The following is a 26570-nucleotide window of genomic DNA, read 5'->3' as shown; positions in this document are numbered from 1 at the left end:
GAGTTAACAGTCAAGGACGCACACGAGAAAGCGTCGAGTTGCCGCAGACGCACGGTTGCAGGCAGAAGTGTTTCTGTAGTTGGGAAGGATGGCTGCTGCGGAGGTACTGCTGACCATAAGTAATCCTGTGCTTAAGGCATACCTCTTCCATGTTGCAGTACTTGGACTAAAAATGCTGTTGATGTCTCCGCTCACAGCACGCCAGCGTTTTAAGCATAAGGTACGATTAACGAAATATAAATTTAACTGTTTACTACGTAACTGTTGCGCATGGGCTAGAGAGCGAGAAATCTGCTAAAGAAGCTGAACAGTTACGTAGTATCTTGTCAATATTTCCTCACTTCCAGTGGAAGACTACTTTTGTTACTTAACTGTTCGGTGTACAGAATGAAATGAGGGACTTTATTATTATTTCTTTGAGGAAAAAAAGAAAACGTGGTGCCAGATTATCCTTCTCCCCTTCTACTGTGACACTCTGCGTAACGGTACTCTACGGTTTCTTAAAGTGTATTCTCAGAGACATAGGTAGGTGAAATCGCAGCTGCCTAATATAGGACACCAAAAGAGTGTTTGAATTGAATGCACACTTTACTTCATCACAGATGTATTCCACGTCTTTTTGGTCGAGCTTCTGGTCACATTAGTGTCGCATTGATTACAGCCATTACTCCGTCATTTGTATTCCAATTCTGATTGGGCAGTTGCAGGAATTGAGTACAAAATTATAGTGGAGACCAGCTGAACGCGCTCGGGAAACTCAATTGTCAGGGCGCAGCCAACGAACTTGAGAAACTTTTCGTTACCGCGCTACGTGTAGTGTTAATATGTGAGAATTGAACCATGGCCGAATTTTCACTCCAATTAATACCGTTACACACAGTAAATTTCAGTAAGAAACTATGGAAGCATATGCTTAAAGATGTGAATCTTCACCCATTATTTCATACCTAGATAAAAGCCACAGATATTATTTTACCTCAGAAAGATGGGATGAATTGCAATAATTGTGATTACTTAATGCGTGTATGTCGCGTACTTTATATAGCTCATATCTACATCGAATTGTTTAAATTGCCGAAAGTGTTTGTAAATTTTCATGGTAAAACTTTTTCAGAAATCCGAAAGCAGTCACAATACGACTTTAATTAAATACGTATATAAGACTCTAAACTGAAGAGAGATTCGAACATTATCCGCAAACGGCGCTACCACAGCCCTTGTTTGTATTGTTGCCAACTTACGTTCCGTTCAGGCTGTTACTGAGGTGTTGCCAATTATCACGATTCTTCGTTCCGTGTGTAACTGGACGTCGAGGATCGCAAGGAGTGTTATGTATTTACTTTTTCCGTTGTCGAGTCATTGAGAATATTTAGTTATTAACAACAGCGACATTACAGCAGATATGCAATGTATAGTGACTAATAAAGTAATGTTCTGGTACCGGTTTCAGTTTAGTTTATTTTTTTCCACAGATCATATTTTATAATAGTATTACATATGTCACGTTGCAAGCTTTATACAGAATAAACAACATTGCTTACAAAATTACCAATTATACAGAAAAACAGTTTTTAATTACGTACTAATGATATTAACAGATACGGTATTGCACGTACAGCAAACATTGGAGAACTCTCTTTCCTTTTTTAAAAAGAAAAAAGAGAAGAAGAAGATATATAATAATGATACACACATACTGTCTGTACCTTGCAGACGTAAAGGCGGTAGACAGCGTTATATAGGTCAATGGAAGCATCCGATTCCATCCGTTTGCTTTGAGCGATGGCGTAAGGGTGTTGTGGTGTGTTACAGCACTGAGTTTATGAGTTGGTTGTGTTTGTAGATGTCTTCTTGTTGTGTTTGGTGGCGGTCTCTGCTGCATTTTAAGCACTACAATTAGTTCCTTTTTTCTCTTCCCAGGAAGGTGTTTTCCATTTCCGCACTAAGATGAGCTTTACTCAGTAACTAATTTTAAATTTATCTTTGTTCTGTCAATTTGCCTGCAAATATTGCTTCGCCTCTACCAACATCTAGCTTAGAGATGTCTCTCTCGGAGGTGCACAGTTTATACTCTTTACGCTAAGTGTGAGTCTGTTATAAATTTAATCAGCCTGCATTTCCAGCGCCACTATTATCATTTTCAACCTTTTGGTGGAAAGATAGCAATTTCCTCTGGTTCCTGTGTTGTTATAATGGAAATCTCTGTTTAGATGTGCTGTATAATTTGCCATTAAAATAAGTATTGTCTTGTGTATGTGCCAACATATTAAAGTTAATATTTTAAATTTGCTTTTGCAGGATTCTGTGGTGTTAGTTTTGCTATGCATGTGAGGTCCTTCTTTTGAAGTTATAATTTTCTCTGAATATGTACATCTTCTGCTACCCTAATTGGTTTAGTTCCGTAAGATCGTTTAATATATTTATTGATTTTTTGGGTCCCATTTGATTACATTATATACAGGACGTGTGCTTGTAATATAGAACAAGTCAGTCCCTTCAAATGTATGGCTTACCACAGTGCTGAATTACAATGTAGGACTTAAAACTGACAAGTTTGATAGTAATGTTGCATGCATTTTTCTCTTTAATTATGTTTGGATGTTAAAGTTACTTATATACTCCTTTAATTTAGGTGACTACAGAACAGACATATGATGCGTACAATATGTTAAAGAGATTATAATACAGGTAATAAAAACATTCCTCATTTTTATGCATATGGGACTACTACACTACAAAACTCTTCTTTCATTCAATAATAATCAAGATGTTTCACTTCTGCTATTCTGTAGATCCTGCTCTTCACTTGCTGTTATAAAATTTTTATTCATTTTTTCACCTGTGGTGATTGTGCAATGGTCAGAACATTCACACGATAGTTCTCAAATGGCTCTGTGAAAAGGAACAGATTCCTATCAGCAGTGAAATGAGTGACTAGTAGAACATTCCAATTGTTGTTACCAAACAAAGTATAATGTGAGAATAGACAAAACAAGGATCTTTACGAATAAGGTGTCTAATAAAATTGTTTACAGGGATGTGGTAACTATGTTGAAAAATACAGTCATGCAGCCTGTCTGTCAGTATGAAGTGTGGTGCAGCATACAATAAAAGTTACTTGGGCTGCCATAATAATATGTAACTTACTTTTTGAAGTCCCCTCATATAATTACTATAAGCCTGTGGTAGGGTTTGTAGAACATGGCTTCTGCTCTGAAAGATTTGTAGAAGCCATAGTAGACCAAAATATTGATTTTATTTATTTACTCGTACTGATAGGCAGCAATTTACAAACAATATAAGTACAAGATTAAATTCCATAAGACGTCAATTTACAAAGAAGTACATGATTAAATTCCATATGACATCCAAAATCCCGCTGTTTGAACTGCTGTATCATTGGCGATAACCAGATCAGGCATGGGGTTGGGAGGTTTCTACAGTTGAGCAGGTGTTGATGATCTTGCTGTTCGCCATGCATAGTTCATCTCCTAGAGAGAAATCCCATTTCTTCAAATTGACCAAGCATTGGGATACACCAGTTCTCAGCCTCCATGTTTTATATGGGAGGTGGCGTCCTTTAGCAAGCTCTTCTTTAGGGTTGTTCCAGTAACTCTCTGATGGTGAGTTACACCAAAGCTGTATTCGATGATTTGCAGGTGATGTTAAAAGTTTTAGTACAGCATAGACCTTTCCCCTGAAAATGAAGCCAGAGTGAAAAAGTTTTAGTCTTTATGGCAAAAGACCATTTTTCTGTAAAAATACATGTATGTTTTGAAGTAGTATCTATTTTAAGTCAATGCAGTTTACCAGCAGGTAGATTCCATTCATGAAGTGCAATTCTGGAATGTGCAGAATACCTACCTATGGCTGCCACAACCTTCAAAATATTTCTCATCCACAAATTTCTTTACATATAAGAATTGGAGGAGAACAATGAACACAAATCTTTCGAAAGCTGTAGATTTTCTTGTAGTTTCTGCCTCAGATCCCTTATTTTTGCCATTGGCAAGGCATATTTCACTATCCTGATATAATAAGACATTTTTACTTTTACAATCCAAGACTCTTCTCTTCATACAGTTGGTCTGTATTTACTGATAATTGTTTTACCTTTGTAAAATAAGCAGTAAGTAAAATACCTTTTGTATCTCAGACATACTGGCTAGTATCCAATATGAGACAGAAATGTTATATCGGCTAAAGAAAACATAGTAAAAGTGACAATTAAAGGGCCATCTGATTGGGGATGAAAGTAATAAGTATGTGAATAGAAACAATTTTTTTAAAGTATTATACAAGTTATTTCAATTTAGAAGTTGTTATTGATTATAAGAAAGAATTTATTTGGAAAGCAGGTCATCTTAGAGCCATAATATCATTCACTTTCCTTTATCCAGTAATTATGAGGTTAGGTGTTATTCGCTTACTTGTGGCAAATCTTTGACACAGTTTGGGACAGACAGTTGTGGAAAAGTTGGGTTTTGGACTGTTTTGCTGTATTGATGAATGCACAAAAATATAATTCATAACCAAAGTCATAGCTGATTTTAATATCTCTGTGATCACATGTAGGTTCTAGATAACATCAGTTATGAGTGATTAATTACACTGCACATGTTGAATGCCTAAAAAAAACTCCAAAGTCATGAGCCAGAACAGTCATGTGCTTAGTATTGACAGTCCAAAATATAACAAACCAAGTTTCAACAACACAGTAGGTTTCTAAACAACTGGCTAATAAGGCATGGCACATTCTTCATCCAGTAAGCAAATAGCCTTCCCATTGCTGTGGTCATATGAAATGACTGAACATATCTGCTATAGTCATTTTGGATTCCAGTGCTACCAGTCTGTGTATTGACAAAATTTTGTGCGGCTAGTATTTATATCCCTTCAAACAGATGTAACAACCCCTGCCACTTTAACAAGCATATAGAGCCAAAAACTGACCTGGGCTTGTTTTGGGGTGGCTACATAGATCCCGATGAAGAGATCATTCTGCATATCAGTGCCAGGATTGACTTGTGAGTATTACATCCAACTGATAACTTAGTTGTGTGCTTGTATGTGCCTCTGACACTTTACATCAGATGTAGCGCTTGAAGTGGAATACGAACTGGATTCACCCATTTTATCCAGCAAAAACCTGTTATGTCTGTGGCATGTAGTGTGTATGAGTGATATATCAATTAGAAGGATGAGGTGAGATTGGGAACTTGGTCTTATGCCTGGTGACAGGGCAAGTTGGAAAAGCAGGCATTGTTGTGTTGCTGTTCCAGCCCTGAGTCAGTGTTGCTGAGGGTGGGGTGCATGCTCAGCCTGGTGTCACAGCTGGAGCTGATTCCAGTGACAAATCAGCTAGCCATGACAGGCTGTGGCTTGAAACAGATGAGGAGCAACTGACAACACATCATATCTCTGTGTGCTGCTGAATGTGAAAGATCAGAACTGTGAGCTCACATAATAATGCCTCACCCATGGGAACTGGACTCACTCTGTTAGGTACATCATACTGAACAATATGCAATGTCTACACCCATATAGCAGCTCTGCCAGGCTTCTGCAACTGACGAGTTTTATTTATAATTTGTGAGAAAGTTTTTCATGCTTCCCCTCATTGATGACTGTCATTCATAATTTGTGAGAAAGTTTGCCAAGGTTTTCTCAGGAGATGTAAATGTCATCATTTGTATCTGAATTGGGGGCCAATTTTAGACACTATATCATGGGAGAAAACTTTGCACCGAAGATATAAGATACGTAATGCTTAGACCACAGCATGTGCAATAGATGTTGTCATAAGGGTCACATATAGGAAACTGAAGAGGACATATAGCAATAGTAGCCCTTCAACAGTGAAGTATAATCTGTGTACATATCCCCTAAGGATGCTCTTATTTAGTCCATAGCAGTGGAGGAGGAGGGGGGAGGCTTTGTTTTGGATGCATTCTCTGAAGACCTGGCTTGCCCTATCAGTATCAACATTAACATAAAATCAGTGAAAAAAGACACTAGATCACAATGGTACTTCATTAAAATTACCAGTTTTGTCCTATACTTAGGACATCTTCAGACAGCGCCATCAGCTGAAGTTGTCGATGCGTACAACAGCCAGCTGACCTCAGTCTCTGTTCCAGCAACTGGATTACAAGATTGCTGCTTCTCAAAAATGTTACCAAAATTCAGCATTAATGTCTGGCAAGTACATATGGCACCACATCAAAACATTCATCCTAGTTATTCCCCAGTGCAGTTAGTGGAGAAACTGGAGGATTTGTAGCAGGAGCATGGTCGGAATGATAATCCAGTGTTCTACTTCTTCCATGGCCAACAGCTGTACACCATTTCTGCTGCTTAACTGGTGTTACAAAGAAAATTCTGTATGCTAGGCTTATCCATACTATCTGAACTGAAAATCATACCCAATAAAGTAACATACCTTGCCTTTCCGACTGAGGTGCTTTGCAGGGAGTAAAGGGGAAATCAAGTGGAGCTTTGTACTTTAGAGGTGTACATAAAATTTTGTACCTCCATAAATAATGGCCAAAGTCTCCGGAATTTAGTTGAGGTACTGATAATCTTTTTGAGGCATAGTAAACTGGTTGTTTGAGGATGTCAGCATTCTTGTGCAATGATTATGCTGATGCCTTGTTATGATGCATCCAGTGCTAACTTAAGGATCTAACATGGTGTGAAGGTTGCATGGCAGGGAGCAAATTTATAACACTTTTTTAATTATGCAGATTCCTTCTGGCAGGCCACAGATAAAGATAAAACCATTTTTGTGCTGCTGGTGCTACAGGTTGTCTATTTGAGCACCAATAGGTATAAATTTGCTATAATATATTGCACATCCAAAAAAGATTGCAGTTATTTTAGATTATTAGAAGTTGACAGTTTGTGAGCTGTCATTGTTGTGTACTGTTGTATCAGAGTCTAAGAAAAGGTGCTCTACATTTTCCAAGTGTTGCTCCCACATAGCCTCCATAACTTTTGTGTCTTCCATTTAGTTTGCAAGTTACGGAAATCATTGGAGGAGGTGACCCAGTATTGAAATGTCGTAAGCACACTTGTGATTCCAAACATGGTCACCAGTTATGACTGTACATTCTATAAAGCATGTGGAAGACTATGGTCTGTTGGCTTTCATTGCCCACAGGCAAGCAAGTATCCACTAAATCTATTAAAAGAAATACTGTTTTCACAGCTAACATAGCCAACTGTTTTTCTGATCAGTGAATGTGGCAATGATAAATATTGCAGTGCATGTTGATGGTCAGTTTAAATCACCATGTATCCTTATATACAGGTGTTGTATTCGTGAAGTGCGGAACAATAAAGACTGGAGGTGTGAATGGAAAAACAAGTTTAATCCCACAACTCAAGTTCACACAATATCTGATTACAATTACTGTCAGACAGAATTGTACACTACGTCCCTATCACAATCATACAACACTATCACTTCAAGTCTGTAAATGTCCTTAGTTACATACAGTGAGTCCAAATACTTCATGAGACTGCAACCCGACTTCATTCTTACATCCATGGCAGGGCATGTGCTTTTAATTAGTCTGGGTGTGCAGGGGTAAACAGGCAACCGGTGATCCTGCAGTGTCATGACATGTAGTGATTGGCCTGCAGTTGGTAGGTTGCTATTTTCTACATATGCCAGCAGGGGTTACTGCAGAAGCGGCATAGTGGTGGTTGTGCCTGTGCTGTTAAGTGGTGGTAGTGCCACCGCTGCCTATTGGCCATGAACTGAATGCCGTCTGATTCCTGGCTGCAAAATGCTGTGCGCCATGCTGTGGTCATTGATGATAATGCAACAAGCTTTTCCTGACAGTCACCATTGGCAATGCCCAGTGATTGAATTAAATGGGTATAACGATGCTCATTGCCTGCATCCTATTTAGTGTTGCTTTTACGAGCTTGCACACAGAAAGTGCAAGTGGTTGAGCTTAAGAAAAAAGATTTGACTGGACTAGTATTGTTTGCTGATCATTTACTGCTTTGGTGATCAGAGCAGTAAGAAAGAAGAGCCTGGCACATATCCAACTTTATTAGCAGCTGGGTGAAGGTCTAATTGGAACTCCAACTTGCTGATGTTGATACCCAGTATAGTTGTTACCTTGCTAGATGTTTCATTGAATGATATTTCACTGATTGCTGTGGATACCTGTGACATGCTGTGGAACATTCTGTGAAATGTGGCATTTCCACTTGGCAACCAAGGCAGAGAGCAGCCAGGTCCCTGTTCCTGTTTCAAGCATTGCATACAGTGTCTCAGTATGGTTTGTGTTAATACTGTGTATGCTTTTGCAATCTGTACATGACTTGCACAATGTGTTATTACTTTGTTTACTACAAAGTTGGCCTGTTGTGAGTGTTGTGGAAGTGTGGCCCTACATTATCAATACCAATGAATTACACTTGGAATCATTCAACTTGTACAAATACCTGTGTGTAAGAGTCCATTGGGAAACAAAATGGAATCATGAATGAGGCAGATGGTAGACTTTGATTCATTGGTAAGATACTTGGAAAATGCAATCAGTCTACAGATGAGTGTTTTATAAAACACTCGTACAATCTATCCTGCATTATTGCTAAAGTTTGTTGGACCCCTAACAGGGGATAATGAATGCCTACTGTTGAAAGTGTGAAAAGAAGTTCAGTGCAAATAGTCATTGGTTTGTTTGGATCATGGGAGAACATCATAAATGCTCAAAAACCTGACTGGCATATCTTTGAGGATAGAGGACAACTATCCTGTGAAAACCTATTTACAATGTGTCAAGAACCAGCACTGAGGGATCTAGAAATGTACTACAGCTCCCTTCATATGACTCCCATACATGGTGTGATGACAAGATTAGAAGTGTTGGACCAGTCATTCTTTCCCTGCTGCATATGTGGATAGAATGGGGAAAAAACACTGATATGTGTTGGCAATGGGGAGTACACTCTGCCATACGCTTCAGTAGTTTGTGGAGTGTGGTTGCAGATCTAGACAACAATTGTGATGACATGGTATGTACACTGTGCTTAGAGTATCTACCAATGTTGTCAGTAGTAAGCCACTGACTACTTTCTACTAGCTTTCTTTCCACATATCAGCACCTAATTTTGCCATGATGGTGATTTGTTAAGAACTTACAAAAGCTATGAATCTGATTGCAGTCAGCTTGTAAACTTGGTAAGAAATGGAGACTGTTAATGTGGACATATATGGTGATCAGCCAAGAAATTAAAACAAATATTGCTGGTACTAAATTCATAACTAAAGAGAACTGAACAATTTCACAATCTTGTGTACTTTACTCTATTGTACCTTCTGAAGTAGCTTCTAAAAGTATTTATGTAACAACAATTGCTGTTCTTATGTTATATCTCATTGTCATTGTCTGATATTAAATAATACTTTGCTATTACTGCTTTCATGTCTCATCAGATTTTTATAAGTCCTGAAGACGCTGCGTCTATGAAAGGTGCCAAAGTGAAATATGATCATCCTGATATTGAACGAGTGAGGAGGTAAGTACATGAAATAAATAAATAAATAAATATATTACCGAAAGAAAGCCTACCCAATACTGTTTGGAAATTCTGTGTAATTTAATTTTCTTCTCACTCTCATGTGTATTACTTATGTATAGAGTACATATTACTTTCATTAACTTTTTCACAGCTGTACAGTTGTCATTTCAGTTTTGATATTGAAGAAGGTATAACAATCTAATTTTTTTCTGAACATATAGAGAGCAAAAGAAAATAAAAATGTAAAAATATGTACTGGTGTACAAAAAGTTTAATATATGTTATCCCTCGATTTAAATGTTATACCATCAAGGCCAAGCATAATATTACACATTTCCCAGATCACAGTGGTTTCATATTGAAATTTAGGAAGTGAAACATTTAGAACAACTGTGGCTCATGATTGTAAAAGCAGCCGCTTGACATATAGCCCATAAAGCAAGAAGCAAATTGCGCTCTCTCTCTCTCTCTCTCTCTCTCTCTCACACACACACACACACACACACACACACAAATTGAAATAAGAGAATTTCACCCATCTTTAGGACTCATCTAAGTACAGAGCCTTGTACATCAGCAGCAGCTTTTGTACATAATCAAAATTTTGGAGCATTTTTTGCTATTGAGCATTCCTCTGGTTGTCTTAAGAGAGATTTTTATTGATCATCCATTTTATCATGTACAATGATTTAGGACTTGTCATATGTTAAAACACAAAATAAATAAATAATAATGACTGTATACAACTCATGCAGATAATTAAATACCTGAACAAAAGCAAATCATACAGATACATACAAAATCATATGGATAACCCAATACATAACTCAAACAAATTCTATATTTACATTGTATCCAATAACACATGGCTATGTTTAACTCAAGTTATGGATGTCCTCAAATTGACGTACTCATCACCACTGTAAAAGCTTTCATTTACAATTATATTCTTAAGTTCATTTTTAAAAATGTGCAGCTTTGGTATCTTTTTAACTCTTTAAGAGAAGGGCCCTAAAAAGAATTTTGGGTTGATATATTACACTTTTTGGTACAGGGCTTTCTTATGTACTTCTCTGTGGAAGTCAGTTCTGTGTCTAGTTCCATAGTTGTGGTAATCAGTACTAAGAAAAGAGCTGGGGATGGGATTTAAAAAAGCATATGCATTCACAGATATAAATAGATGGAAGAATCATAACTTTCAGTTCTTTGAATATTTCCCTACAGGACTCCCTAGATGCAATCCCTTTTATAGTTCTTATTGCACATTTCTGGACAGTAAAGGAGTGTTTTGCTAGACTTGAAAAACCCCAAAATATGACACCATATCTCAGTGGACTATGCATGAATGCATAATTGGCACTCATCACTGTTTCTTCCCTGCAGGAATTTTTGAGCATTCTTAATATGTAACAGCATTTACTTAGTTTCTTATTGAGCCATTCTGTATGTTTATCCCATTCAAGATGCTCATCTAACCAAATTCCTAAAAATTTATTATATGAAGCTTGTAGTATTTCCTGCTTGTCGAACTTCACTATTATGTTAGGGATTACTTTATTTGAAGTATGCCTGTTATTCATCCATAACATTTTCTTCTCATTAATAAGTAGACTGTTTTCTCTAAACCATTTAATTACTTCATTCCTTATTTCTGTTTTTTTTTTAGTAGGGCAGTCACATTCTGAGCTTTAACAAAGTGGCTAGTATTGTCAGCAAAGAGTACAGCATCAGGTTGTGTTAAGTAACTTGGCAAGTCTTTATGAATATCAGGAAAACAGAGGTCCCAACAGTATATGCACACAATGATTATTTTGTGTTCTTTAAGTTTGCAAACACAATATTCACACACTTTTTCAATGTTATTTATGTTACTGAACGTAATTTCTTTGCAGTCCATTCCTTGCTTGACATATATGCATGTTCCTCCACCTGTGGAAGTCTCTCTACAGAAGCTACTAATAATTTCAAATCCTGTTATTCTAGCAGTAAATGCTTGGTTTTCCTTTAACCAATGTTAAATAAAACTGAAACATCCTTTAGCTGATCAAGCAAAAGTACTTCTAATTCAGCAATTTTACTAGTTATTCCCCAAACATTCTAGTAAGAAATTACTAGTGATTTATTGTCCTTGGGAACTGTCACACTGCTCATCTCAATGTTTGATTGCTGGTTGCCTTCAATAAAAAATCCTTGTAGTAGCCTGGTTGTGACACTTTTCGTTTGCTTAACAGATGGGTGGTTTTAATTGAGTGGTTTAGTTGACACTGTTGTTGATGTCAGTTGTGTAAGATGTCTTACTGCTTCTGAAAATGATTGCTGTGCAGTGGAGCATGCTGTTGACTGGGAAGAAGGATGTGGCAGAATAATGGGGTCATTCTCCTTGCACATTCCTAATAAATTTATGATGTCTCAGATTTTATGGCATTGTAGTGTCTTATCCTTAATATTTCGACGTAGGCCATGGTATGTAAAGTCTTTCTCGCAAGGAACTCTACAGATAAGAAATGTGAGTTATGGAATGCTTTGCAAATCTTTTTAAACTGCCTATTGGCCTTGATGATTTCATCATTCACAATAGAAGTGGTTATAAGGCTGTGTCTATGAGGAATCCCTATGACAATTACAGGTGTTCTCCTAGTGGAATTCAACATTTCTTTCAACTTGTTAGTGGCTCTGAATATTTCATTTTTATATACATCAATAGTGCCCCCAATAATTATTGTACATTTTAATGAACTGGAGATATTTTTGGCATTTATGTTTCTTGTGATTTCATCGAAAGGTGCCCCACATTTTACAATGGAAGCAGCATTTACATGAAAATCATCACGTATGATTCCAGCAAGGCCATGTCCATGGCTATCAGTGTATATCATTACTTTCAATCTGGAAATCGGGGAATTGAAATTTGTATTTATTTGCACATGTTTGTTTGTAAGTTTGTTGTACCTGGAGGTAGTTCTGTCTTCTGTACACTCTGTGTATTGAACATTGTATTTTTAAGCAAATGACTGTATGTGGGCCTACTGTGTTCTGTATGTACTTCAGATTTCCTTGCACTCATTTCTGCCTCAGTTCCATGACCATTAAGTTCTGAATGATACGTGTTTTCACACTGTTTACGACACACTAAATTCAGTAACCTAACATGTTCACAACTGTTGTCATTATCATTGCTGTCTGAATTGTTACAAAGGCTTTGCATCAATGCCTGACTGTTTTTTGCTGGAAGACAAGTGTTTTCACTCTGTCTGCAATGCACTTTCTTCATTGACCTAACATGTTCATGACTGTTGTCATCAGTAATACCGTCTAGATTGCTACAAAGGCTTAGCATTATTTTTTAAGCATTTTAGAATACTGTCCACACATTTCCACAACAGACTGTATAGAAGTCAATACACTTTCTGTTTGTCCACTGGTGAACATTTCAGTTGCAGACTGATGATCATTACACCTAAGCATGTGACAGTCACAATTTGAGTAATTGAAGTTAACATCACCCAAACACTCTGCATGGTACCATCTTTGTAATGTAGAACAAATTCCGATTCGTTTATGAACAATTTTATGACATAGTGTATGCCTTACAGACACCAAGAAATTAGTTTTCACTGATCGATTTTGACATGCAAGTCGCCAAAGTGGCATCAAATCAAAAGACTTGCACCCAGCGAACACTCTCCCCGACGGGAGGCCCTGGCCAAACAACCTTTTACTGAACGATTTATACCCACTTCAATACCAGGCGCCATATTGTTCATTTTTTCTCCTGTATTCTCAGCTATAGCTGAAATTTATCAATACATAAGAATCTCAGCCTGCAATAAATATGATAATCTTCCATCGTGAACTATGATTTATTAAATCTTACTACTTAAATGACTAAATCATTTGATTCGGGTATGGAGCCACAGTGATTTTAGTTACAACTCCATCATTATTAAAGTAAATCTTATGAAGTGTACCTTTGTACAATACTTGGATCAGAATAACAAACTCATTGACAGCCAGTAGCTTAAACAACAACTACCATAACAACATTAAATCAGAAAGTGAACTTTGTCATCCTCTTTTCACCTCTGACATATCGCATTGTTACTTAGGTTTCAGTTACCACAAATGACACTTGCAGCTGGTAACCTAATTGCTGTAATTTTTATCATTGTCTCTCTGTGTGTGGTATGTTTAATTCACTTAACAGAATGTTCGAAGCTAGCAGAGAAATTTTAGACTAAAGTGATAAGGTTATTGTAAGCTTGCAAAGAAAATTCAAGTTATAGGCCTTAAAAGAAGATGATGTGGATGTATCTGTTAAGCAACCATACAGCTGTTGTTGCTACAGACATATTGTGTTATGCATACAGTGACTGACAGGTATCACCCTCCTCATGCTCAACAGTGTTCAACTGTCAACTACATAGTTACTCTAATCAAGGTACAAAACAGTGCCAGTATGGAAGAAAAATTTCTTAATGTGTTTGATACTAAGTTACAGTTAATTCAAATAATACTTTCAAGCAGTATGAATTCTTACACTGAACCCTAGTCTTTTTTCCAGTATAATATTCTGTAGCTTTCTGTTTTATGGAGCTAATGATACCGTGAGTGTGTTTTTGTTCCTTAATTTATTATGGAACTTCATTTCTATAATCTGCAATGGCTGCTCTGTTTAATAGACAGATTTTGACTGTGCAGTATATATGTGGTTAACAGTTTTTGTATGTAGCATTAGTATCCGAGATATTTAAAAAGACTGATTTTGGCTATAGAAGTTTAGTTACGCAAGAGGCAATCAAAAAGCAATGGGAATTTTCGTTTTTCTGAAAGAATCTTTATTTATTCACCATCAACAACAACTTTTCCCCCTTCAATGTAATCCCTCTCAGATATAATCCACTTGTACCAACACTTTTTCCAGTCTTGGAATCACTTTTAGAATTCACTTTTCATTATTGTTAGATGACCCATAGATTGTCATCCACGGAGAGTGAAACGAGATGTCAGGATGAGAGTAGATTTGTTTAATTAACTTCTTTATTCTGGCCCAAAGCTATAGTTCATCAGGAACATATTGGTGGAGGCATCCAGTTGCCTCTCATGCAAAACAGTATAGTCCAGCATTGCTGACAGCGCAAAGAGCTGGGCCAAGCATGACATCACTCGAATGCCACTGACAGTGATATATCCGGATGCAACTGTGATGACGGCATGGCAGTGCAGGTGACGGTACCTCTGAAGCAGCTGTGACCTCCTTCCAGTGAGCGGGCAGCTCTCTGATCTGGCAGCAGCTGCTCTGGTGACTCAAGGCAGTCTGCCCTGCCATGCGATCGAACAGTCAACCCTGTACTGCATTCTGGGATGTCGCTCTGGGTATCACAGGCTCATGGTGTAGGCTGTTATAATGAGATGAGAATATTTTAGAACATGAATGGCTGAGTACTTATATTCTCCAGACTACGTTCATTTACAGCTTGACATGCAAGTGAGGAAAGGTTTCTGACCTTTCATTAGCATATTGCAGAATTGGCTGTTGCTATACCACACACAGCTGGCTCTGTTTCACAATGCCAGTCAGCCATGTTTTGCTTCGAAACGCATAACACTCTTGCCAGCATGTGGATGGGTCTGTTGCAACTCATTCCGCTCTGGTGAGCTTTTTGACCTCTTAAGAATTATTCTAACAGTTGGTTTCCTTAACCATATCTCTTAATCTTACACATTTCTACAGGACCTCTTGCCCTGCTCCTTAGCTCAAACACAATGGAACTTATTTCATTACTAGGATTCTTGCACAATATCTTCTAACTCTCTATTCCAAACTTACAACCTAAAATGAATCAATTATCCTTAATACCACACCCTTGTGTGTTCATCTTCCTTCTGCTGCTTTTATGTTCAGGGTATCCAGTCTACTGGAATCTGAATAACAGCTGGGTCCGAACTCAGTCTTGTGCTTCAACTTCTACAGACCAAAACAAGGACTATGCTCAGCAGAACAAGGGTCACCGTGGTGGTTGGTATGACAATAGTCAATGTTGTCTGTTTCCAGTACTTATGTTCCCAATATAAATTTACATGCTGCACTAAGATTTCCAGGGAAACTTGTTGCCCCTGCTGGTTCAGAAATGTGTTTATAGACTGTATTAATTCTGGCCCTAGAGTTTGATTCAAACTGTTTAGATTTGTGGCAGTTACAACTTCCATGGGCTCCTGTCACCAATACAAACAAGGCTGTGAAGTATTCTGGTGAGTCATCCCTGAAATCTCAGCAGGTAGATGGAAGGCCTCATTATCACGTGCGCTGTTCCACTTAATAATAAACTGCTCCCATTTAATTCTAGCCTCTTTGCTGATGTATGGTTCTCCTGCTTGAAACAATAAGCCACTACTACCATCTTGTCGGAAGTAGAGTACAACCAATGTGTCTTGACCTGCTGAAAGTGCAATTCTGGCTTGATCACTTCTTTATTGCATTCTCTGACTGCCTTTTATCCCATTAGCAATTTCAATGTGCAGGAATCCTGCCACACACATTATCATATTCGGACAGACTGTGATCGCCCCTCTGTAGCATTTTCGTAACTTTGCTCCCTCCATTTCTACATAACTTCCCTTGTCTTTAGTAATTAATAATAGTTGCTGCATTTTTATTCTTACAGAGTACTTCAACAATCTGAACTTGACAGAATATGCATGAACTATGTAGCGCTTGTAACATGCTTGTTTCCCTGCTATTGGTGTACAAATGGAAATTTAAAATTTCCCTCCACCAGTTCTCACTGAGCCTGTGGCTGCCTTGAAATGAAAAGATAAGTTTGTGTGTTTGAGTTCTAAAGCCAACCCATCTCCAGTGGTAGTTCCTTCTGTACTTTCCTTAGACCTTCCAAGTACTACTCTGGTGACAACTTTACCCCTAGCTGACCTTGTACTGCCTGCTGCATAGCCTCCTGTAGTTCTGTTACTTTCCCTTGTGCTTCTATGGACTGCAACCATTTTATCATTACTACTTCCTTATCTAAGACTCCTGCTTTGGTTTGGTTTGTAGTTCCCTGGTATTCCGATTAACTGCCTCTTCTGTAGCTCTGGCATACCGCATTACTTCTCCAGTCATTTGTCGTAGTAGTCATGTATTATTTTTTAATATGTCTTCCTCTAAACTTGCAATCTGCATAGTGTGCCAATCACTCATGGTTTTGTTCCCTTTTGCCCACTGATAAACCTATTCTGCAGTGTCATTAACTCTTTGTTTTCCTCATCAGCAGTGCCAAATATTGTTCTCATAAGCCAACTCCACCATTGATACAACCCCTCTTACCTTGCATATGTAGAATAACCCCCAGTACCTGGATCGTTTTAGTCCTTAATTTCTCATATGCTCCTTGTACTCTCTTACATACACCAGCACTTCCTTTGAGTAACCTGTGCCTTTCCGTTCCCTGATGGAATTTGTGGAGTGCTTCTTCCAATCTTCTCACCTCATTACACATGTTCCATGCATTGAATACTGCCTGTACCATCCAGTGAAGACTGGCAATCACTGCATCTTCCTGCTTGGCGAACAGTACTTCCCCTTCCAGGTGCTGGTCCTATAACACTTCCACCCTGACAAAGACAGCATTCCCTCTATGAACCGCATCAACTCACCTTCTCTGCATCTCACCTGTGAGCAGGAATATCTATCACTTTCCTCCCATTAAATTCTTTGCTGCTGTGCAGCTGCTTATACTAATTACACTAAATCTATACCTAATCAAAAAAAGTTAATTGACTATCTCCTAGGCCTTAATCCATAGGGGTTTCTCATTACCGATTCATTCACAACCTCCTGTTTATTGTTGGATATCTTTCTCCTCACTCTCCCTTTCCTGTCTGCAGCTCCTACCCCTTGAATAAATTCCAGACTCCCTTAAAAAGGTTTCAACTGCCCTCCATGCACAGTTGTCATGCTCACTGGCAATTGAATACTGACATTTCTTTGTCTTTCCCTTTGATGTATATAAAGTTGATAGCATCACCTACTGACCAACCTTATATTGTGGCATTCTTGCTGTACACCCCACTACTACTTCCTGTTTCTCTAGTGCTCTTCTATTTGCCCTCTGTACTCTATTCCAAATTTCTTAACTTCTTCACGTTCAATAACGTACACAACTGCATATATAGATCTGATGTGAAGTTTGTTCTCTGGTCTGTTACTATTGTTTCAGGCACTCCAAACTTCAAAATCCAATTATTTGCAAGTGCTTGTGCCACTGTTGCTGCCTGCTGGTTTGGCATCTTGATCATTTCTAGTCTTGAAAAGTGATCTGTGATTGTGAGTTCGAACTTATTCCCTGGAGGTGTTTTATATAATGGACTTAAAACATCAGTCCCCAGAAATTCAAATGGTACTAATTGTTTCAGATAACCTATGCAATGATGCTCTTGTTCAGCACAAATCTGCTCTCTGTACATACCCGCTAATATGTGGTCATGAGCTTCTTATAGCACTATTCCTTAGCTTCACTGGTACCTGCTATCCCAAATTAGTTTCTCTGCATAGCAATCCATCCTGCATACAGACCTGTGGCTGCTTAAATTACTGCTTACATTCCTCGTCCACTGTCATCCATGCTCTGGGCAGTTTGCCATTCCACATGCTCATTACCTCCAAAATGTAATACTGCTACTTTCTTCTTAAGCCATCCACATTTCTGTGCTTCTTCCCAAGCTTACGTGTGACGTTGATATCAAATTCACTTAGTCTTACTGCCCATCGTGTCAACCTACTAGAAGGATCCTTTAATCCCAACAACCATTTTAATGCTGAATGGTCTGTTATTGCTCTAAACTTTTTACCATACAGATAACATTTGAAATACTTGATTCCATAAATAAGGCCTAACACCCCTTTCTCCATTGTGGAATAATTTATTTCTGCAGAATTTACTTGTCTTTGTGCATAAGCTACCAGATGTTCTATACCTTTCTACCCCTTGTGACAACACACAGCCAAATGCATGGTTTGATGCATCACATGTTAAAACAAATTGCCTATTAAAATATCAGACTTAATGTTAAAGCTTCTTTTAGCTCCACAAAAGCATACTTGCACTCTTCTGACCACACTAATTTAACACTTTTTTTTTTTTTTTTTTTTTTTTTTTTTTTTTTTTTTTTTTTTTACAACTTTGTCAATGGCCTGACAGTATTCATAAATCCTTTTACGAACTGGCAGTAATACTTCACAACCTCTAAGAAATATTGCAACTCCTTTACAGATTCTGATACAGGAAATTCATATACAGCTCTAATTAATCTTGAGTCTGTCTTAACCCCTCTTTAAATTATGATGTGCCCTAGGTATTCTACCTCTTCCATCACAAAATTCCACTTTTCTGTACTCTTGTTAATTTTGCTGCTTTTAACCTTAGGAATACTTCCCTTAATCATTGCATATGCTGTTCCATATCACTCCCACACAAAATTATGCCATCAGGATATACTGAGGATTGCCATGGTTTTAAACCTCAGAGTACTTTGTCCAACAGTCTCTGAAATGTTACGGGTGTGTTTTTTAATCCGAATGGCTTTCTTCTCAATTGGTAGTGTCCCCAGGCTGCCGAAAATGCTGTTTTGTGTTGATCCTGGAGTGCAACCTCAATCCGGTGAGAACCACTCTACAAATCCATTGTTGAAAAATATTTGTATCGCCTTAAATGGTCCAAGGTTTCTGTGTTGTTTGGCAAAGAGTAGGCATCCGTTACAGTTTTCTCATTTAGATGCCTGTAATCACAACAAAACACATATTTTCTTGTTCCATCCAGTGATTGCTTTGGCACAATGACTGTTTGTGCCCCCCTCCCCCCCCCCCCCCCCCCATGCATTATTACTTTCTTCAAATATTCCATATTTAAGCTATTGATTGATAAATTCCTCCAAAATTGCAGTACCTAGGTATTCTGTGCTGTTTGTAGTAGACTGATAATCCATTTCCCGTAGGAATATGGTGCTGTGTAATATGCATAGCTGGTAATGGCCCTTTTGAAAGAAATAAATCCTTAAATTCCAAAAGTAATTTTTCCATGTTTCCTATTATTTCCCTCTAGGTGCTTCATGTTTCCTCAAAATGCAGATACAATGGCATTCAGTGATTGTCCATGGCCAACACACTTGTGTCCCATTCTTCTCCTCCAGGATATCCCTATTAGTGATTTGCAACTTGTTTGTTAATCCTATGTCCTTTGCATTACACTCATCTACAAAAACAGGCACCTCATTTTCACCCTTTATTTTTTGTATGCACACATTACCTCTTTTAACTAAGCAACCCACCTGATCTGATACTTCATTATCTTCTAACGATTCCACCATACACAAAATTCCTGCCAGTAAGCTAGACTGAACACTCACCCAAAGGGTGCAAATCAAGTCTTATTGTGACCATTCATGGTTTAATCAGTTCATCATCTGTGAAAGACTCCCCTTGCAACATTGCTACACTGGCAATGGCTTTACATAACTGAAACATTTTTCTGTCAAGTACCAACCCATGTCATCGAAGATCGATAATGGCACAATGCTGATATAAGAAATCTAATCCTAGAATCATGTCACAGCCCTCACCCAGGTGTGGCACAATCTCTACACATCAATTAAATTGAACTGTATCCAGGAAAAAGTCTATGACCGCTGATCCTAATGGTGTGACATCTTTATTCCCCATTCCGTGCAAGCTATATCCCATTGCTTATGTTTCACCAGATCACTGCTGGTGACCAACACACGCATCCTGTGTTGAGTAATATCCTGCAACCCTTTTCTCCTACTATTTCTCTTATTCCACATTCCACCTCGGCATACAATTTTGTGGCATCCAGTCTAACTGGGAATGACCATGGTGGACCTTGTGTTCTCATTGGTGTTTAACACCTTATTCTTCTTCAGTCCTGTGATTCTAAAACTATTACTTCCTCTTACTGTATTCACATTACCCTGAGGTTGCTGACACTGTCTTCTTACATGCCCCATTCATCTACACCTGAAACATTTTGTATTAGCTGCAAACACTCTCTGTTTACCCTGCATTCCAGTCAACAAATCAATCTCCTCAAACTCTAGCTATAACCACACTGCTGTGTGCAAATCTGTTGAACCCCATGTCCGTACACGTCTTGACATTTCTGCATGCAACCCTCTTAAGAAAAGCATAGAGTGCCCTACGCTCAGCTTCTTGCAAAATAATTTCACTGACTGCAGCGTCCTGTCCCAATTCATAGGTACATCCATTAATTGTCCTTATCCTATGTGAAGAGCTTCTGTATACCCTACACAAGTTTCAGCTTCCCCTGTTAGTCTCAATTTTGCAATGCTTAATAATTCCTTATCAGACCGACCTTCCATCTCAGCCAGATTTCCGAGGTCTCCCACTAAGTCCTGCATCTCCTCAGTTGCCTTACCAGGAAAAGAAGCAATTAATCTTGCAACTGACGAATCTACATCCTGTTGTGAAGATCACAATTCTGACAGCCTACGCAGTTCTGTATTATCCGCTGTTAATTGTGCTACCTGCTCTTACACTATGCGTACTGCTTCCCTCTCTGATACACCTTGTATCTCTGGCTCTGTTGAAGCTTTCTCCTTGACAACACTAGTTTTGAGAACTAACATTCACAAGACAAGAAAATAAATTACATTAACTTAATTCTTACATTTATTCACGAGCATCTCGATTCCTGGCGTTGCCTAGCCATATGCCCCTAACAATTACACGCATAACATTTTACTGGAACTGATCCTGTACATGACACTGAGTGGCCCTCAAAGCACTGGGCACATTTAACAGGCACTAACCAATCGTGACTTCCATTATCTCTAAAACTAGACAAATCTTTACTCACAATAAAATTTACTTTACAAAATGCACAATCGTCAAACCCTTTCTCCGTGACCAAAATACAATCAAAAGTTTTTGGACTCGCCATACTGTAGGCTGTAGGTTCAGACATTACTCTAAGAAGGTGACATCAATGATCTGACACCAGTGTTAGATGACCCATGGATTGTCACCTATGTAGAGTGAAATGAGATGTCAGGATGACAGTAGATTTGTTTAATTAACTTTTTTATTTTGACCCTCAGCCATAATTCATTAGGAACAACTTGGCGGAGGCATCCAGTTGCCTCTCGTGTGAAACAATAGATGTCCGGCATTGCTGACAGTGCAAAGAGCAGGGCTGAGCATGGCATCACTCGAATGCATCCAGTTGCCTCTCATGGAAACAATAGATGTCTGCCATTGCTGACATCACAAAGTGTGTGGCTGAGCACGGCATCACTCGAATGCCGCCGTCAGCAGTGTCTCCCGCTGTGACTGTGATGACAGTGTAACGTCCCTCTAGTGAGCAGACAGCTCTCTGATCCAGCAGCAGCTGCTCTGGTGACTGCTTCACACAAAGGGTGCTTAACTTCCAGGTAGTATTGCTTAGTACAGCCATAAGGCAGGAATTCTTGATGCACTATCCCACTGCAACTGAAGAAAACAGTGAGAACGACCTTTACATGTGATAGAACTTGTTGAATTTTTTTCAGTCTCGGCTCTTCAGGCAGTTTCCATTGGGACGATTGGGCCTCAGTTTTGACATCATACCCACATACCCACGTGTTGTCACCTGTTACAGCCTTCTTTAGAAGTGCTGTATTCTTGTCGACTTCATTGAGCAATTCATGAGCGATGTCTACGTGACATCATTTTTGGTCGAAATTCGACAGTTTCAGAAAAAACTTTGCTGTTACACGTTTCGTACCAAAATATCTCAAAAATTGCCTGGCATGAGCCAAAGGATATAATGGAAACATCAGAAACCTCTCTGATGGTGATTCAAAGATTTTTAGAACCATTTTCTTTCTTCTTCCACATAATTGATGTGCTAGGGCATCCAGGGTAGTTGTCTTCGTCGTGTTGTGATCCTCTTTGAAGCTTTTATACTAAATATAAACTCTTGTCTTACTGATAGTATATTCAATAAAAGGTACAGTCAACATTTTGAGTGCTGTGGTGTGCTATATCCCAGTTTTCAAGAAATAGTTAATACAAATTTTTTGATCCATCTGTTTCAAAAGTAAAAATTTGCCAAGCGCTCAAAAACACGTATTACCTTTCCATTGTCAACAATAAACTAAATATTAAAAACAGCTGAAAATGCAAACATACAGTAGGAAAATGTGTACTAAGAAGACAAAAAAGTTTTGAAAAGTAGATATGTAAAGCTCGCAAAATTAAAAAATTCTTGTTAATTTTTTATCCCACCTCACATGGCCTGTACAGCCATAAGTAGAAACTGACATCCTTTTAACTATTTATTCAGGCTCTGAACCATCTGACTATAAGTTAATTTCCAAGAAATGGTATTTGATGTTCCCTGAAGAACAATGCTGTTGTGTATGGTGTCAAATTTTATGTGCTCCTAATACTACTGCATCAGATATGACCGAGCGAGGTGGCGCAGTGGTTAGCACACTGGACTCGCATTCGGGAGGACGACGGTTCAATCCCATCTCCGGCCATCCTGATTTAGGTTTTCCGTGATTTCCCTAAATCGTTTCAGGCAAATGCCGGGATGGTTCCTTTGAAAGGGCACGGCCGATTTCCTTCCCAATCCTTCCCTAACCCGAGCTTGCGCTCCGTCTCTAATGACCTTGTTGTCGACGGGACATTAAACACTAACCACCACCACCACCATCAGATATGTAACTGTGCCTTAACATACCTCATTTGTTATGAGCCCAGATTACCCTTATGGCTGTCCAGCAGGAGCATCCAGCTCAAAATGTGCACACTGCCAGTGCCTACTTGTGAAGATATGAGAAAAAGTCTCAGCTTGCTGAGTATTAGGGATACAGGAAACTTAGGCAATGAGTTATTGTGATGTAGTGCACATTTCCTTTGTGTGACATTATCACTTTGTGGCCAATTGAGAGTGTTGGTAGACTGGATTCATCAGGAGATTAGAGATTCAAATCCAGTTCTGGTTTACAAGAACAAGGTAGAAGCAGTTTTGTTTAGATGACTTTTTGTGTGTATTTTATTTCCTGGTATGCAGGAGGAAAAAACCAAGACAATTAAGATTTCCACAGAAGTATACTAGCTACAGGAAAACTGATGTTTTCTAGTAGACTAGCTATTCAGCAGTTTTGACACCCTCTGGCCTCCAGCATATTCCCACAGCTTAAGAAATTTATAGCTTGAAAACATTCTGATCTTAATGTAAAAGTTATGTAAGCCTTTTAGGGATATTTTGCAGACCACCTAGACTTACACTTCAAAAATTGCATCAAGTCATTAAAAAAGCACTAGATAAACTTCGTTAACCTAACAGGGACATAATAGAAAAATATCAGTTGCTGTCTTTTTAGCTTAAAAAAATATAGGCATTCACAATGAGGTCAAGAAATTATCACATTGTTCTTGTAGATTTCCCATTGATTCCTGAACTCTCTTAAACTGAGTGCTGGACTGCAGATCAAAATTGCACCCTCATCTTCATTGTTCTTTAGCTGAGCTAGTGCTCCATCTCTTCATCTGATGCTAAATGCTGTCTACCTCAGTGCTGAAACACTAGTAGAACGAGTGAAGGTGAAGTCTAATTTATGTGTTGGCAGAAGAGCCAACAACCGTGTTACGAAGGGAGGTCGAAATGCACGCGTTTTAGCTCACACAGGCTGGCGTGAGGAGGGAAGGACTATACTGACGTGAGGTCTGGAACATGACAAGGAATTAGAATTCAGAAAGCGGATGTAATTAGTTTGATACTTAAGTTAATCGATTAATGATGAACGTCGCTCTTGACGGTACATGATTCACAATATTATCTGTTCAGAATACATTCATAGTAACTGAATATGGTGCCTTGCTAGGTCGTAGCAAATAACGTAGCTGAAGGCTATGCTAAACTGTCGTCTCTGCAAATGAGAGCGTTTGTAGTCAGTGAACCATCGCTAGCAAAGTCGGCTGTACAACTGGGGCAAGTGCTAGGGAGTCTCTCTAGACTAGACCTGCCGTGTGGCGTGTGGTGTCTGGCGGCGACACCACACTAATATGTTTTACTTATCAGACACTAGATGACTCAGAGCTCATTTCCCATTTACTAGTGGTTCTTACGTAAGTAGAGGGAGGGAGCTACTGATGTCTGATGCTTGCAGTGCTCAGCCATGTGGCTAAATTGTCCATCCAAACTATTCTTCACTGATTTGACTTAATTCACTCAAAATTGTATCTACAGATTACCTTTCCTAATTACAAAAGCAGGTGCTTCTATAAGTCAAAACAAGAAGGGAGAGGAATTCTTGATTCAATAGATTTCACTATTAATCTGTTTGGAATTTTTTAAATGTCATGTAATAATTTTAATAAATGAAAATATGTTGTGATTTTAATGGAGAGTTCTAATTTAAAATTATTTTATGCTTTTGCAGGGGACATCTAAATGATTTGGAGAACATCACAGTGTTCTTTATTGTGGCACTAGCATATCTGCTAACAAATCCATCTCCAGGTCTTGCCATCAATCTGTTCCGAGCATTTACTATAGCACGAATTGGCCACACAATTGTGTACTGTGTCATACCAATTCCACAACCTACTAGGTTCTTATTTTTCTTTGTTGGTTGGGCCATCACATTTTTCATGGCAGGCAGTGTGATACTTCACTGTCTTTGATATGAAACATTACAAATGTAGTTTTTTATCATGGTAAAACATTTTATTTGAAACAAATTTGCAATTAATTTTGTACATATTGTGGTAAGTAATAGTTTGCTGATGTATTACTTCTGTGAATGATTTGCTCACTCTGCCTAATGTTTTCACAGTGGCACCATGTAAACAGACATAAAAACATAAATAAAGACTGTTTGGTACACAGTAGAATTTTCTTTGCTGTCTTATTCTGGTATTCAACAAAATTATGAAAAGGCTGATTGCTACTCACCACACAGATGACACGTTTTGTTGCAGACAAGCACAACAAAAAGACTGTCCCACATTTAGCTTTTGGCCAAAGCCTTCTTCAGAAAAGAAAACACACTCACGTTCACACAAGGAAGCACACCTCACACACACATGACCACTGTCCCCCAGCTGCTCCAGCCAGAATGCAAGTGTGTCGTGTTGAATGGAAGCACCAATCTGGTGAGAGGGGGGTGGGGTGGGGGGGGGGAGAAGGGGGCGATAGCAAGATGTGGGTGGGGAGAGAGAAGTGAGAGCTGCCAGGCGAAATGTGCAGAGACTAGATTGTGGCAGGACAAGACTGTTAGGCACAGCAATGGTAAGCCATGAGGGAGGGAGGGTATAAGGAATGGAAATTGAGAGGAGCAGAGAAGGGACAAAGACCAGTTGGTGGATTGGCAGAGAGCAGCACACAATGAGGGTGAGAAACCTTTAATTGAGAGGAGGTGATGGGACAAATGGGGCAGAAAAACTTTGGTGGAGGGTGTGGGGATAGGAGGTCATCCCAGCCTCGACCTACAGTAACATACTGTCCCTATAACCTCCACCCAACAATTTCTGTGCCCTCTTTCCCATCACCTTCTTCCAATTCGTGTCCCCCCACCCTCATTGTGTGCTGTTCTCTACCACACACACACACACACACACACACACACCCGGTCTTTTCCCCTTCTCTGGTCCTTTTCTTTTCCACTCCCTGTTTCTGCCCTTTCCCTCCCGCACAGCCTGTGCCTGTCTGCAACTCAACATATCTCCTATACAGTGAGTAGCAATCTATCCTTTAGACAGTGTAAACATGTTAAATAAAATGAAAGTTAAATGAATTTTGTATGCCCCAGCTACCCCAAAAGAGCCTTTACAACTATGACCTGTCATGGGACTTTAAACTCAGTGGTAGGGAACTTGCAAGTTTATATATAACTTATCATTTGTATTACCAATTTTCTTTTATTTTGTGCCTTGTGTAACTGAATGCAGACAGCACAACTGAACAAAACTTTGTTTGTGTTATTTACGTAGAGTAAGTTACAAATGATGT

The 26570-nt window shown here is 38.7% G+C and overlaps 1 protein-coding gene across 1 annotated transcript; it reads left to right on the top strand.

Moving 5' to 3' along the window:
- On the top strand, positions 1-25453 carry LOC126202118 (microsomal glutathione S-transferase 1-like). The gene is made up of 3 exons (XM_049936837.1): positions 1-220; positions 9458-9540; positions 25000-25453. The coding sequence occupies exons 1-3, from the start codon at positions 89-91 to the stop codon at positions 25241-25243; spliced, it is 459 nt and encodes a 152-aa protein (XP_049792794.1). The 5' UTR covers positions 1-88; the 3' UTR covers positions 25244-25453.
- Positions 25454-26570: the final 1117 nt, after the last annotated feature.

The sequence above is a fragment of the Schistocerca nitens genome, chromosome 1, assembly GCF_023898315.1.
Source record: "Schistocerca nitens isolate TAMUIC-IGC-003100 chromosome 1, iqSchNite1.1, whole genome shotgun sequence".
In the NCBI taxonomy this organism is placed as follows: domain Eukaryota; kingdom Metazoa; phylum Arthropoda; class Insecta; order Orthoptera; family Acrididae; genus Schistocerca; species Schistocerca nitens.
This window is presented reverse-complemented; position numbering and strand designations above follow the sequence as displayed.